This window comes from Carettochelys insculpta, chromosome 2 (assembly GCF_033958435.1).
Source record: "Carettochelys insculpta isolate YL-2023 chromosome 2, ASM3395843v1, whole genome shotgun sequence".
Lineage (NCBI taxonomy): Eukaryota > Metazoa > Chordata > Testudines > Carettochelyidae > Carettochelys > Carettochelys insculpta.
In genome coordinates, this window is record NC_134138.1 from 154,405,070 (window position 1) to 154,419,576 (window position 14,507).

A 14,507-nucleotide genomic window follows, 5' to 3' on the forward strand; every position below is an offset into this window, starting at 1 on the left:
CTGCCGAGAGGCAATGCCAGCGTCTGATGGGCACAGTCTCTGCGTAAGGTGCCTGGGGGAGTCCCATGTCACGCAGAAATGCTCCTTCTGTGCAAAATTAACAGCCAGAGCAAGGAAGGACAGGGAGATGCGGCTTAAAATGCTGCTCTTCGACAAGGCCCTCCAGCCAGACGTGACGGAGCGGCCGCAGCAGGAGGGACCCTCCGGGCCCCATAAAAGGAAGGCCGCCTCCCTCACCCCATCAGCGCAAAAACGGAGGAAAGCCTCCCCAGCCCGATCCCTGCCGGCAGCAACAGCGAGCGGGACGGGAGGAGCGCACAGCCCCCAGCTGCAGCAACAGCTGATCGGCGGCGACATGGAGAGCCACGTGGAGGTGGCTCAGCCTCCGATAATCAAACAGCCATCCCGCACCGCAGGCAGGGCGGCGGCTAAACAAGCGGCGGTACCGGCGGCATGGCAAGCAGCGACACCGACCCCCAGGGAACCGGCGGTGCAGAGCGTGCAGGCACGCAGCCTGCAGGCACCAGAGGACACCGCCCATGCGGCACCGCCCATGAGCATGCCGAGCACGGCGCGGACGGGGCCGAGATCCCCTACACGTCAGGGGGTGGAGCTACCTCCTCAAGGGAGGGGGAAGGCTGCACACAAAACAAGGCACCGCAGCCCCTCTCCAGACAGGGCTGCAGAGTTGCTTTCTCTCAGCCCTCCACTTATGCTGCAGACTCCAACCAGAAGGCAGGGGTCCCCCCCTAGCCTACCCGGAGCCCCCGTCTCCATTTTTACAACCAGCCTCGCCCTGGCTGGGACCACCTTCACCCTTCCTGGGGTTTGAGCCGCTGGAATACTATCACAAATCGCTCTCTCCAGTGTCCCAGATCTCTCGACGATCTCGCTCCCCCAGACGCAGAGGGTATGCACCAAGGGAGTGGTCTAGGTCACCTTCCCAAGAACAGTGCCCATGCTGCCATGGTCGCCCCTATCACGCGGGGCATAGACACTGGCAATCTACCAGGGAAAGATCCCCACAGACGGTCCCGTATCCCCGAGGGCAATCGCGAACGGGGACAGAGACTCAAGTATCTCAGGGGGAACTGGTTATGGAACCCCGAGATTTTCCCTTGCAAGCTTCCAGCGAGAGGATGTACCATCACCAACAGGAACTGGAAGGGTTCAGAGAGGCATACCCTAGTGGTTCCTCGCTCTGCTCCCCGGACGAGGCTATGGCCCCGGGGGACGTCCATCCTCCGGACTATCTCAAACAGTTTCAAGAGCTGTTTAAGAGGGTGGCCTTCACACAAGGCATCCAGACAGCAGAGGTGCAAGAGAAACACCATAAGCTCCTCAAAAATCTGAGACCTCCGGCCTCCTCCAAAATAGCAATACCGCTTGATGAAGCAATCTTGGAGTCCGCCACTATGATATGGCAGACCCCTGCAATTATTCCGCCTGTCCACAAGAGAGCGGATAAGAAATACTTCGTGCCGGCGAAGGGCATGGAGTTCCTGTTCAGCCACCCACAACCAAATTCCTTGGTGGCGGAGTCGTCGCAGCAAAGATCAAAGACATCTCAATTCAAGACAGGGGGAACAGACAAAGATGCCAAGAAGCTAGAGCTGTTCGGCAGAAAGGTCTACTCCTCCTCCACTCTACTGTTGCGAATGGCAAATTACGCAGCGCATTTAGCGAACCATAGTTTCGACAACTACACTAGGTTAACCTCCCTCATGGACTCGCTTCCAGAGGACAAAAAACCGGTGCTCAAGGCCATCGTGCAAGAAGGCTACGCGGCCTCGAGGACGGGAGTTCAGATCGCCCTGGATGTTGCGGACACAGCAGCACACTCCACAGCTACGGCAGTGGTGATGCAAAGGGAGTCCTGGCTCCAGACTTCGGGTATACCGAGGGATCTGCAGGCAAAGATAGTCGATCTTCCCTTCAACTCGCAGAAGCTGTTTGCTGAATCAACTGACTCAGTCCTTCATTCCAGTAAAGATTCAAGAGCCACACTTAGGACCCTGGGGATTTACACCCCTCCATACAGAAAGAAAAAGTACTACCCTCAACAGAGACGGTACCAGTACCAGCAACAGCGTCCCTAGTACCACAGGGGTTACGAGCAAGGGCGACATCAACAGCAGTACAGAACTCCCAGGCGACGTTCCCAACAGAGCCGTGCGTCCTCGGGGCAGGGCCAAAGGCCACAAGTTTGACACACAGATCCAGGGCTGCGCACTACCATCGCACAAAGTCATCCGAAGCGGCTATTCCACCATCGCCTCCGACCATTTTACGACCAGTGGCAAAGGATCACCACAGACAAATGGGTGCTGGAGATCATAGCCACGGGGTACGCCATCCCCTTCCAGTCGCTCCCACCGCCACGACCTCCACCCAGGCCCCACCTCCAGGAGGCCTCCCACATAGCGAGGCTCAAGCAGGAGGTAGACCATCTCACGCTCATAGGGGCAGTGGAAAGAGTGCCGGAGCAACTGCAAGGGAAAGGGTTCTACTCGAGGTACTTCCTCACGGAGAAAAAGACAGGAGGCTGGAGGCCCATCTTAGATTTTCGAGGCCTCAACCGGTACCTGTGCAAGCAACACTTTCAGATGATCACAATCGCCTCCATCCTTACGGCACTGGACGATGGAGATTGGTTTGCAGCCCTTGACTTACAAGACGCGTATTTCCACATAACTATCCATCCGGCTCACCGACGATTCCTCCGGTTCATGGTAGGCAAAGAACATTTTCAATACAAGGTCCTACCGTTTGGCCTCTCCTCGGCCCCCAGAGTCTTCACCAAGACCTTGGCAGTGGTGTCAGCCTACCTGCACAGACAGGGGGTATTTATATTCCCGTATCTGGACGACTGCCTACTCAAAGGGGCCTCGAAGGAGGAGGTACTACGCATGATACGCGTCACAGCAGGCACGTTCTCTTCGCTCGGCCTGGTTATCAATCTGGCAAAATCAAAGATAGACCCCACACAGGACATAGAGTTCATAGGGGCACGCACAAATTCTATTACAGCGAGGGTGTATCTACCAGAGACTCGCTTTCGGGCCATTGGCTGGCTCCCTCGTGCAGGTCATCACCTTCAGCCCTACGGTGCCGGTCCTGGCATGCTTACAGCTGCTGGGCCACATGGCAGCGGCGACGTTCGTAGTACAGAACGCCAGGTTACACGTGCGCAGCATGCAGCACTGGCTGGCGAGCGTATACAAACCGGCAGCACACTCCGTTCACAGGGTGGTGTCGGCCACAGCAGAGGTGCGCAAATCCCTGCAATGGTGGGTAAACCGCAAGAACTTACTAACAGGGGTACCCTTCCACCAACCACAAATATCGGTTTTTCTTACTACAGATGCCTCCCTCATAGGGTGGGGAGCACACGTGGGCGAAGAGGTGACTCAAGGGCTGTGGTCCTCCACGGAGCAGTCACTGCACATAAATATACTGGAGCTCAGAGCAGTGTTCAACGCCTGCAGACACTTTCGAGACCACATACAAGGCAAAGTTGTCGGGATCAGTACAGACAATACCTCCACCATGTTTTATATAAATCGGCAAGGAGGAGCTCGGTCCCGTGCCTTATGTGCGGAAGCAGTCCGGTTATGGAACTGGTGCATCGCCAACAATATAATCTTGAAAGCCTCATACTTACCAGGCGCTCACAATGTGAAGGCAGACCAGCTGAGCAGGCGGTTTGCACTCACGCACGAGTGGCAGATCCGTCCCGATCTGCTACGACCGATTTTTCACGCATGGGGTTTTCCCCAGATAGACCTGTTTGCCACTCAACACACAAAGAAGTGCCCACGATTCTGCTCCAGGGCAGGACTGGGACGGGGGTTCCTGGGGGACGCATTCGTGATCTTGTGGAGGGGCCCCCTGCTTTACGCTTTTCCTCCCACAGTGCTGGTCCACAAAGTCTTGCAGAAAGCCAGGAGGGAAGGAGCCCGAATGATCCTGATAGTCCCAACGTGGGATCGACAGCAATGGTTCCCCCTACTCCTGCGCATGTCGGACCATCCACTGATGCCCCTTCCGGTGGCGCCGGATCTCCTCATGCAAGCCCAGGGGTCCACAGTGCATCCGCACCCCCAAGGCCTGCGACTACAAGCGTGGTTAAGCCATGGCTCAGCTCCCTAGAGAGCACATGTACGGAGGAAGTGCAGCAAGTCCTAGAAAGTAGCAGGAGGACTTCCACCAGGAAGACCTACAAGCAGAAATGGACTTGCTTCACAGCATGGTGTTCTACCAAACAGCTAGCCCCCCTTTCAGTGCCTATACCTGTGATATTAGAGTATTTACTGGACCTCAAGAGAGGAGGACTCTCACTATCCTCGTTAAAGGTCCACCTTGCCGCCATTTCGGCGTTCAGACACGAAGAGGAAGGGCACATGGTGTTCGCCCATCCCATAGTTACCAGGTTCCTCAAAGGGTTGGTAAACCTATACCCCCCTCGGAAACCGCTTCCACCTTCGTGGAACTTGGACCTGGTGCTTAATGTGCTAACGGGACCACCGTTCGAGCCCTTGGCCACGGTTTCCCTCCACCTCCTTACGATAAAGACGACCTTTCTTCTCGCAATCACGTCAGCTCGCAGGGTGAGCGAGCTTGCGGCAGTTATGGCAATGCCACCCTGCACTGTTTTTTCCAAGGAGGCGGTAACCATACGGCTGCATCCAGCCTTTGTTCCCAAAGTGTCTTCTGAGTTTCACATTAACGAACCTATTGTTTTACCCTCGTTTTATCCAAAGCCTCATAACTCTAACAAAGAGGCGCGCCTACACCTCCTGGACGTGAGGAGGGCGCTAGCCTTCTATATAGACAGGACCAAGTCCTTCCGGAAAACAGATAGACTCCTAGTCTCTCTCGCTCCCAAATCGAAAGGAGAAGGTCTCTCCTCGCAGAGAATCTCGAAGCACATCGTATCCTGCATAAAAATGTGCTACGAACTCAAAAAGACTCCTTTACTGGCCACTCCCAGGGCTCATTCCACTAGGGCGGTGGCGGCATCAACAGCCTTTTTCAAGGGCGTTGCGCTAAAAGACATTTGCAGAGCAGCGACCTGGTCCATCCTTTGACACCTTCGCCAAACATTACGCCCTTCACAGGGTATTCCAAGAGGATACCCGTCTCTCGACAGCGGTCCTCTCGGGGACAAGCTGCACATAATCCGATTACCCACCTCCTATCTTGGGTTACTGCTGCGTAGTCACCTAATGTGGAGCACCCACGGGGACACTCGAAGAAGAAAGAAAGGTTACTCGCCGTAGTAACGGTGGTTCTTCGAGATGTGTCCCCGCGGGTGCTCCACTACCCGCCCATCCTCCCCGCTTCGGATCTCTGTTTAGTGTTTTGCAGGAGCATCCGAGGCGGTTGGTCAAGGAACTGGCGGGGACCGGATCGCGCACGTGGCCAGGAGCGCACAAGGGAGCGGCGCCCACCGGCACATGCGCGGTCCAGCAGAAGCTGCTTGGAAGATCCGATCTGCGGCGGCGGGCGAGCCCGACACCTAATGTGGAGCACCCACGGGGACACATCTCAAAGAACCACCGTTACTACGGTTAGTAACCTTTCTTTATTCCTTGGTTGACAAAGGGGATAAAACTGACAGCGCTGTGAAATGCACAAAAGCAAGTAAACTGAACAGGAAAAGACCTTTTTCTGTTCTTTCATTGTTTAGCAATTTTTAGTTACTGTTTTTATTACTATCAAGTTATTGTAACTTTTTGTAAAAATGGGTGAAAAGTATTCTTGAAGAGGTAATGGAAAATGTAATATTATTCATATTTAGGGCATTGTGCAGCACGTTACAAAGTAATGAGTTCCATGTAAGAAATAGTGTTTGAGGTACTGTTAAGGTATATAATTTTGTAGAAAACTATGTTCAAAAAGGTTACTTAGCACACCTCTAAACAATCTTCATGAAGTTTGTTTTCAAGAACTTTCTTTTCCGTATTTGGTTTTCTAGGTGCCTTAGAACTAGCTGATGTCTCTTCTGAGCTGCCAGGCTTGAAGTGGATGCCAGGGATTAAACAATGGAAGGTACTGGGAAGATACTTCTCTGAAGATACATACCATAGTTTCAGTCTTGATGCATGTTTAGGGCTCTCCTCCTCCTGCCTTCTCTTTTTGGGTACTTGGGAAATAAGGGACCCAACTTTACCCTTCTGTTGGCATCAGGCTCTATTCCTTCATGAACTCAGGGCTAACACCCATTCCCAGTGTATTTAGGGCTCTGTGGGGCCTTTTGTCATGAAAGATACTTATACAGGAATATCCCTAACCTCTGTTTATTAACACTTAGCAAAACAGAATACACACTCTAACTATACAGTGCCCATAATGCAGACAGACTTTTCTTGATGGCCAGTTAAAATCAGATTGTCTAGGGCTCTAGTCTGTGCACAGTGTGGTTGGTAGGTTGTTGACGTCTGAAAGCTCAGATCTTGGTTTTCACTTTATATAGTTAATGTTTTGTCCTGCTTAGCTCTATCGTAGCCCACAGGTGGGCAAACTTCTTGGGGTGAGGGACACAGCTCTGTATGGAAATCATAGCACAGGCAATGAATACAGGTTGAATGTTTCTAATCAGGAACACGCTTGTCTGACAAACTCTGTAACCCAGCGTTGCTTTAGTTAGCTGGACGACCACTTACCATGGGTGTGGCCAACTTTTCTGTGGTCCCATATAGTTTTACAGCTACCAGTCCTGGATCTCAGCATTCCATGCTGTTGTTTTTAGCTCCAACGTACTACCCCTAAATGTCTTTTAAGAGCCCAGGAAGCAGTGGCAGTGTTGGTAACGTGCTAGAATATATTGACCTCCTGTCATCTGGCAAATTCTGTCATCTGGCACTGGTCAGGTCGAGAGAGGTTCAACCTGTGCTAACAAAATTGGGGGTTGGGGTGTGGGAGAGGTTGAGAGCTTGCTGGATTTGAAAGCCTGTCTTTTACTGAATGTCTTTTGTGGCAGTTGAAAAGTGGTTTCTTGCCAGACAGAATGTTACCAGATAATGTTTTCTTTAAACATTTTAATCTCCGTTTCTTTATCTAGTGATTGGGGGTACTATTAGACTAGGAGTGCCTTCCTAACACCCCAATATTACATTGCTTTGGTGCAATTAAGTTGGAAAGTGGGGATGTTATACTTGAAATAATTACATGGGATCTTTCTCAGGGGATAAAGCAAAATGTCACATTTATTGATAATATAACATTCTAGCAGAGAGGTGAGCAAACTTTTTACATTGGGCCTCAGTTTTTGTCCCCCAACCAGTCTAATAAAATCCAAACCGATGGAAATTTCGGTTATATTCATATGGGGATGGGATGTGTAAGAAAATAAGTACAGTAAATTCTTGTTTTACATGTCTTGCTTTAATGCAGGTTTCACACAACTTGAAGACGTATAGCTGTCAGCCTGCCTAGCTTCCTGCAGCTGTGGGCAGCTAGGCAGGCTAAGACCCCCTTCCCCATGCCTTCCCAGAGAGGTGCTCTGCTCTGAGAAGGCAAGGGGAAGGCTTTTAGCTTGCCTAGCTGCCTGCCTCTGTGGGCAGCCAGGTGAGGTAAAACCCCCTTCCCAGAATGGTGACAGCAGCCCCACTCTGGGGAGGTAAAGAGAAGGCTTTTAGCCCCACTAGCTGCCCGCTGCTGCAAGTAGCTAGTGTGGCTTAAACCCCCTTGTCCCCCAGGCTCAGCCTGCCCTCCCACACAGCCCCAGCTCAGCCCCAACCTGTGGGGGGGGCCTCCCAGCCCCTGGCACACTAAAGTGCCATATGGGGCTTGGGCTCCAGCCCCCTACCTACCATCCCCTTCGACCCTGCTCCCACCTCTTCAGGTCTGGCTCCAACCCCTTCACACCACAATCTATATTCTGGTTATTCCTAAGAGCAACAGTGTAATCAAAGTGAATCACAAGGATTGTTCTGATTTGATTTCAGCATTGACCTCAGACACAAGCAGTCTGCCTGATTGTATCTTGACCAATGGCCTGAAAGACTGTTCCTTCCAGCTAATAGAAAAGTGTGGCTGGCAAATTTGTAGTTGCTTAACATTCTTACACTAATTATTGAACTAAATTAATTTATTCTATCACTTACCACTAATATACATTACAAGACATCATTGCATTATAAAACGATATTCAGTAAGGATGTCACTCTCTCCATCTTAGCTCATGGCTACTGTTTCTCACTCTGGCTGCTGCCTTTCCGGCAGAAAAAAGCCTCAAACCATACCATATTTGGTATAAACTGAGATGGGAACTCAGATTTCTCTAAAATTGAGGCATTGGCCCAAGCTTTTAAAACAGGAAAAATTTGAATATAGCAATAAATATGCCACCTAGGTTTTTAGTCCTCCCTTGTTAGGGTACCCTAACAGCAGTCGAGACTGAGCCCCAGACTATTTTTAAATTCCTGATTTTCATTGCATGTAAAGGCTTCAGGTGGTAAAGGTGTATTTGAGAAGATTAATGCTCTGGTTTGTCCAAAGGGGTAAGCAGCCTCTTTCAAAACTAAAATCTTTATAAATATTGAGCAATCCTATAACAGCTTAAAGACTAACCTGTTTATTAGGTAATGAACTTTTGTGGGTATGACCCACTTCAGTTTATTTGAATAGACAATTAGAATCCAGGGTTTTTATAGCTGGAGAGGGAAGAAGGAAGGGGGGGAAGGAAGTTACTTCTCACTAGTAGGACCAGTAGATGACCCAAATTAAGTAGGATGTCTCGTTTTTGTCAATATCTAAGGTGGGGAAATTGCACTCGTACTGGTTGACCCTCTCTAGTTTGGCTCTCTCATCCGGCAACATCTGTAATCCAGAAGGATTTTAGTTAGCTGGACAGCTACTTAGTGGTGTGGCCATATTTCCTGTAGTCTCATAAAGTTTTACAGCCTCCAGTCCTAGCTTTCGCTTTCCTTTGCCGTTTAGCTGTAATTTACCCCTAAATGTCTTCTAAGAGCTCAGTAAGTAGTGGAAGTGCTGGTAACATGTTAGACAATATTGACCTCCCATGGTCTGGCAAATTCTCTTCTTTTGGCACCAGTCAGGTCCTGATGATGCTGGAACAGAGAAATTCAACTTCTAATTGTTGCAGTCAAAAGTTATCTCAGGTTTGACAGTGGGTTCTCTTGAGTACAAGATATGCTGGCAAGATACATGAACCACAAGCCAGTTTATTGCCCTGACCAGCTTTAGCAATAAACCCTTAAATAAAAAGCAAAAGCATGATAGGAAAGCTGCTCTTACATCCCTTCGGCAAGCTGAGGACCCCAGTCAGCTGCGGGCGAGTGAGAGTTCTCTAGTCTTCCGAGGCACGGGTGCCGTGGTCCATCAGTGAAGTCCAAATTGCATTCATTTTTATGCTGGTTATACAGTTCTTTTAGGTCACTCATTAACATTTACATCAGTGGTTCCCACACTTTTTGGCATAACTCCCGCCTTAACAAAAAATTCAATTTGTAACTTAAAATAAACACACATTTGATGTAAAAATGTTATTTAAAATTAAAAATAAGTGTACGCAGTTTTTCTTGGCCCAAAAATTTAATAAAAATGTAGTTTAATATCAGAAACAAAATGAATTTAACATGAAGGATGACCCTGCATTTTCTTCACAAGTTAGGAAGTCCTAGGCTTGAAAGATGAAAGTGTGCAACACAAATTGTTTTTGACATCCAGTCAATTTTTTTGTTGCATTTTTAATAAGACTAAACTTGGAAAGCTACTTTTACAGAGGTCCATTGACAAAAATGGAAGGAAAAATAAACAGTGCTGCTTCTCCAACTTTCCAGTACAGTAGGGTCACAACATCTGTGAGGGTTTGGTGTTGAGAACCCTTGCAAATGTTGAATTTTGTGAACATCATTCACCCGGGGCCCCGGTGAGGCAGCAGGTGCTCATGAATAGTTGAACTTGCGAATGTTAAAGTCGCAAATGTTGTGACCTTTCTGTATGTTGTTTTATCCAAAATTCCTCCAAGTTTGAGTTTTTGAAATTATCTTTTGCACTTGAATCACATTTTATTTTGTGTGCTTGTTCTTACAATACTTCTGGCAATGTATCAACATCAATATTGAATAGATTGCATACTAATTTATGAATGGGGTTGTCAGAGAAGTTGTCAGAAAAATGGCAGATAGCAGAGTCAGTGGAGCCATCCCACCCTGCCCCGAGCTGTGTGCCAGCCGCCGGAGCCTTAGTGCCCTCACCCCTGTGGTTTCATGGTATTGTTTCATAGGATTTCCCCAGCCGTGTTGATGTTTCTCATTTCTTGTTGATTTTCTTATTGGTTTGCCTGGTGCCCAAAATTCAGTCTTATCAAAAACTGCTGGATCAGTTCTCCAAAGCATGCAAGGACTTTGGGCTTACCATCAGCCTAAAGAAGACAAACGTACTCGGTCAGGATGCTGCTGAATCCCCATCAATCAGCATTGACAAGTATACGTTAGAGGTCGTCCACGAGTTTGTTTACCTCGGGTCCACCATCACTGACACCCTGTCGTTGGACACTGAGCTAAATAGGAGGATCGGAAAAGCAGCCACAACTCTGTCCAGACTCAGCAAGAGAGTGTGGAATAACAGCAAGCTGTATACTCACACCAAAATGCAAGTCTACAGAGCCTGCATCCTCAGCACCCTCCTTTATGGCAGCGAGACTTGGACCCTGTATGCCCGTCAGGAAAAGAGGCTGAACATCTTCCACTTGCGCTGCCTCAGGCGCATCCTTGGAATATCATGGAAGGACATAGTGACCAACACCGCCTTCCTCGGGCAAGCTGGAATCCCAACTCCGCTGGCTTGGCCACGTCCACAGGATGAATGATGGAAGGATTCCAAAAGACATCCTGTATGGTGAGCTAGCCTCTGGCAAAAGACCTCCCGGACGCCCCCAGTTGCGCTACAGAGATGTCTGCAAGAGAGGCCTCAGAGAGGTAGACATCGAGCTGGACAACTGGGAAGACCTAGCAGACAACCACAGCAGATGGAGGCAGGGGTTACACAAGGGCCTTCAGAATGGCGAGATGAAGATCAGACAGCTAGCAGAGGAGAACAGAGCGCACAGAAAGCACAATAAGGACTTGCCAGACACCTACTACGTCTGCAACAGATGCAGCAAGGACTGTCACTCTCGTGTGGGTCTTCATAGTCACAGTAGACGCTGTAAATGAAGTTGTCAATTGAAACTTTTAAAGGTTGCGATCCATAGCCTATGCAGACTGAATGATGCCGCCTACTACTACTACTACTACTACTACTACTACCCCAGCCATGTACTTTTTGATATTTTTCAGATGCAGAAATATGCAGTTCATTCAGCAGAATAGTGCTGCTCCTTTTTGTCTGAAACATATATAGTCACAAGAAAAATTAATCCGTCATACAAGTCAGGAAAATGTTACTTTTCTTATAGAATTTCTTATAGAAATATTGATAATCTTGCACAAATATATTCCAACAAGGACATGACCAAATTTTTTGTGTTAGTGTGAGAACAAGTAAATTCACATCAAATTGTATTCCTAAGTGGACAACTAGCTCTAGTAGTTTTGGTACAGCTGTTTTTAGTTATTACGTGATGCTAAATGGCAAGCTGACATGCCATTGTCCCGTTTTTCCGTGCAGGTAATGCTAAAAGATGGACAGTGGTTTGAATCCTGGAAGGATGTTCCTGCCAACAGGCAAACCCAAATTCGGCCCACTATGTTCCCAGTAAAAGGTGAAGAAAAACTAAAAGCAATGAACCTGGAGCGCTGGTAAGTTTCCCAAGGTGGTTTAAAGTGACAGGGAAGTTTGATGTTTAGCTTATGTGGTAGGGAAAGACACCTTGCAGTAACAGTTCAGTTTTAAGAATTAACTCTGAACTAAAAGTGAACCTTTAAGTGGCTTTGATGCAGTGTTCACTATAAGCACTGGTAACTGAATAATATGGTAAGATCCCTAAAACACATAAGGTAGTAAGAGAATTGAAGGAACATTGTACTAGTTGATGACAACGTAAGGCCAAATTCTGGCTTGATAGAGCAAAATTACTGTAAGTGTATATAGAACATGAAAAGTGCTGTTTAACAGCTAAGTGTAGTTGTTTTTTATTTAAAATAGTACAGTTAAATAATGAGTTGTATGCAAATTGGAAAGCCTTCTTTTTTTTAAGTAAATATTCTAAAAAAAAATCAAACATTTGAAGTTCTTATTTTGTCTAAGTTAAAGTTAAGTCAAATATAAAACTAAGGATATTTTATAACTGATACAGTTCCCATTAGGAAGTTAAAATTAGGAAGATAAAATCAAGTTAGAAACAAAGTCTAAATGAAATATTCTAACAGATAAATTATTTAAACTAAAACCAATGTGAGTATATTTCTTCCAGTATTTCATAAAAACACAATAACTAGTATTGACCATGAAGTATTATTTTCCCTCTCCAGCCTTAGAATATTACCACATCACCAGAACACGGGCGGCTTCTTTGTGGCTGTGTTAATAAAAAAATCTCCCATGCCATGGAATAAACGCCAACCTAAGGTAGTGTTTGTTTTTAAAAAGCTGTAATAGGATATATTGTGTTCTGTAAGCTTTCATAAACTTTTTGGAATATTATTGGAAAAGACACATTTGTCAAATGTAGTTGTCCTTCATGCCTGTCATTGAAGTTTTTTTTTTTAAATACCACAAATGTTTTTTTAATTTTATGGAAACATGAAGTCTGGATTTAGATAAAATCTTAACCGTTTCAAGTCATATATTAAACTCGTGTTATCCCTTTAAGTGTGAAACTTATTTGTAAAACCACTCCATTAAAGCTCCAGAAACTTGATTCAGTGCTAGAATGACTTGTAAAGTAAACCCCTTACTTTATGGGATTTTTGTGTGAGTGCAAGAGAAATGGGGACCTGGTCGTATTGGGAAGATTCCATATTAAAGGTATAGCAACTGAAAATTCATATGTATAGCTGAAATTTTTGCTTACTGTCATTAGAAGTAATACCTAAGACTGCTATAACTGAAAAAAAAAAATTAAATTATTTTTGTTTTGTCAATTAATTGTGTAATCAGTTAGCTAGCTTGTCAGTTCCCATTTTTTTGCTTGGTTCTTTCATGCCACAGGAAGATAAAGGAAAACGTTTAGAAGCAGGTTTTCAAAGGACCCTAAGGTATTTAGGAACCCATAGTCTATAAATCCCTTTTACAAGTAGGAAAACAGAGTTGAGAAACTCCACGAAAATAGAAAGGCAGCCTCTGAAAGGAAATTTAGAACATTTCCCCTTGAAAGAGGTGGATAACAAAGTGATGTTTTCCATGGGAATGACTTGGAATGATGAGGTGAAGTGACTTGTCCAGCAGGCCAGTAGCAGAGCGAAGAGTAGTTTTTAGTCAGCGTTCTCTCCACTAGGCCATACAGTTACTGTGTGATTTCTCAGTGCACGCCCCCCCCCACCTTTCTGCACATGTTAAAATAGAATGGAGATAATGGTGTCATACATTGAAATGTTTAGAATGTGTGTTTACTAACAGCGCTGGTGAGAGAAATTGCATCTGTGGTCTGTCTCAAAATCTTGACGGTTCTATTATATGGTTATTTTATAATTTTTATAGTTTTCAGTGTGTGAGAGAAGACAAATATTCGTCTCTCCCTCTCTCCTCCTGTTACATGTATTTGCTCTCTATGCACTGCATTATAGCATAATGAGAGCTGCTACCTTTTAGGTTAAGACCAGCTTTCCATTTAAACCTCAACTTTTTTAAGTCCTCTGTAGTCTACACAGTTGCTTAGATTGCCTTGAAATCCAGTGTGCCTCTAGGAGGACAGAGATACTTCTAAAGGTCCAAATTTGGGGGCATCGTAAAAACTCACGATTCTCCTCAAGATGTAGCTTCCCCCATCATCAAAATTTCCAGCACTCTTTCTTGTCCTGCTAAGCTGTTAAGTAGCATTGTAGATGCCATTGATGTGTAAGAAGCTGGCCCTTACTGCCTTCTGCCCTTGGCTGCTACATGCATATATTACAGGCCAGGCAGCAGCAGTGCACTCCAGTGCTGCATGCTATCCTAGTTATATAGTCTGAGCTGCAATCTGAGCAGCCCCCCCTGCTCCTCTGTCAACCTCCAGCAGCAACTTCTGCAGCTGCTTCAGCCAGGCGTCTCCAGCTGCAATGCTCCAATTCCACCCAGCTTGCTTGTCCTCCCTACTCTACCACTTTTGCACAGTTTGACCTGCCTCTCCATCCCACAGAGGAAGTCACTGAACTATTTATTTTCTGAATGTCATGTATTTAAACTTGTTACTTTTGTTCCTCCTCCCCAGGTCCAAAAACTGTGAGGGGGTTTAGCTTCTCGTTGAGGAACAGGGCTTCTATACAGGCTGGCAGGGAGAATTGAGGGCTCATCAGTCTATCTCCCTGTTTTTGCTGTTGCTGATATTTTCCAGCCACTCGTGTATTCTCCCTTTCCACTTGCCCTAATTTCTACCTCATCCTCACTGGAGCATCCTC

At 46.8% G+C, this 14,507-nt stretch overlaps 1 protein-coding gene across 2 annotated transcripts in view; it reads left to right on the plus strand.

Moving 5' to 3' along the window:
• The window catches only part of NSUN2 (NOP2/Sun RNA methyltransferase 2), a 66,329-nt gene that overhangs the window by 35,162 nt on the left and 16,660 nt on the right, over nucleotides 1-14,507 (plus strand). For both annotated transcript variants that reach the window (XM_074987882.1, XM_074987881.1), the window contains 3 exons: nucleotides 5,981-6,054; nucleotides 11,641-11,771; nucleotides 12,444-12,540. In XM_074987882.1, the coding sequence (XP_074843983.1) occupies nucleotides 5,981-6,054; nucleotides 11,641-11,771; nucleotides 12,444-12,540 (302 nt within the window). The remainder of the gene's footprint in view (nucleotides 1-5,980; nucleotides 6,055-11,640; nucleotides 11,772-12,443; nucleotides 12,541-14,507) is intronic.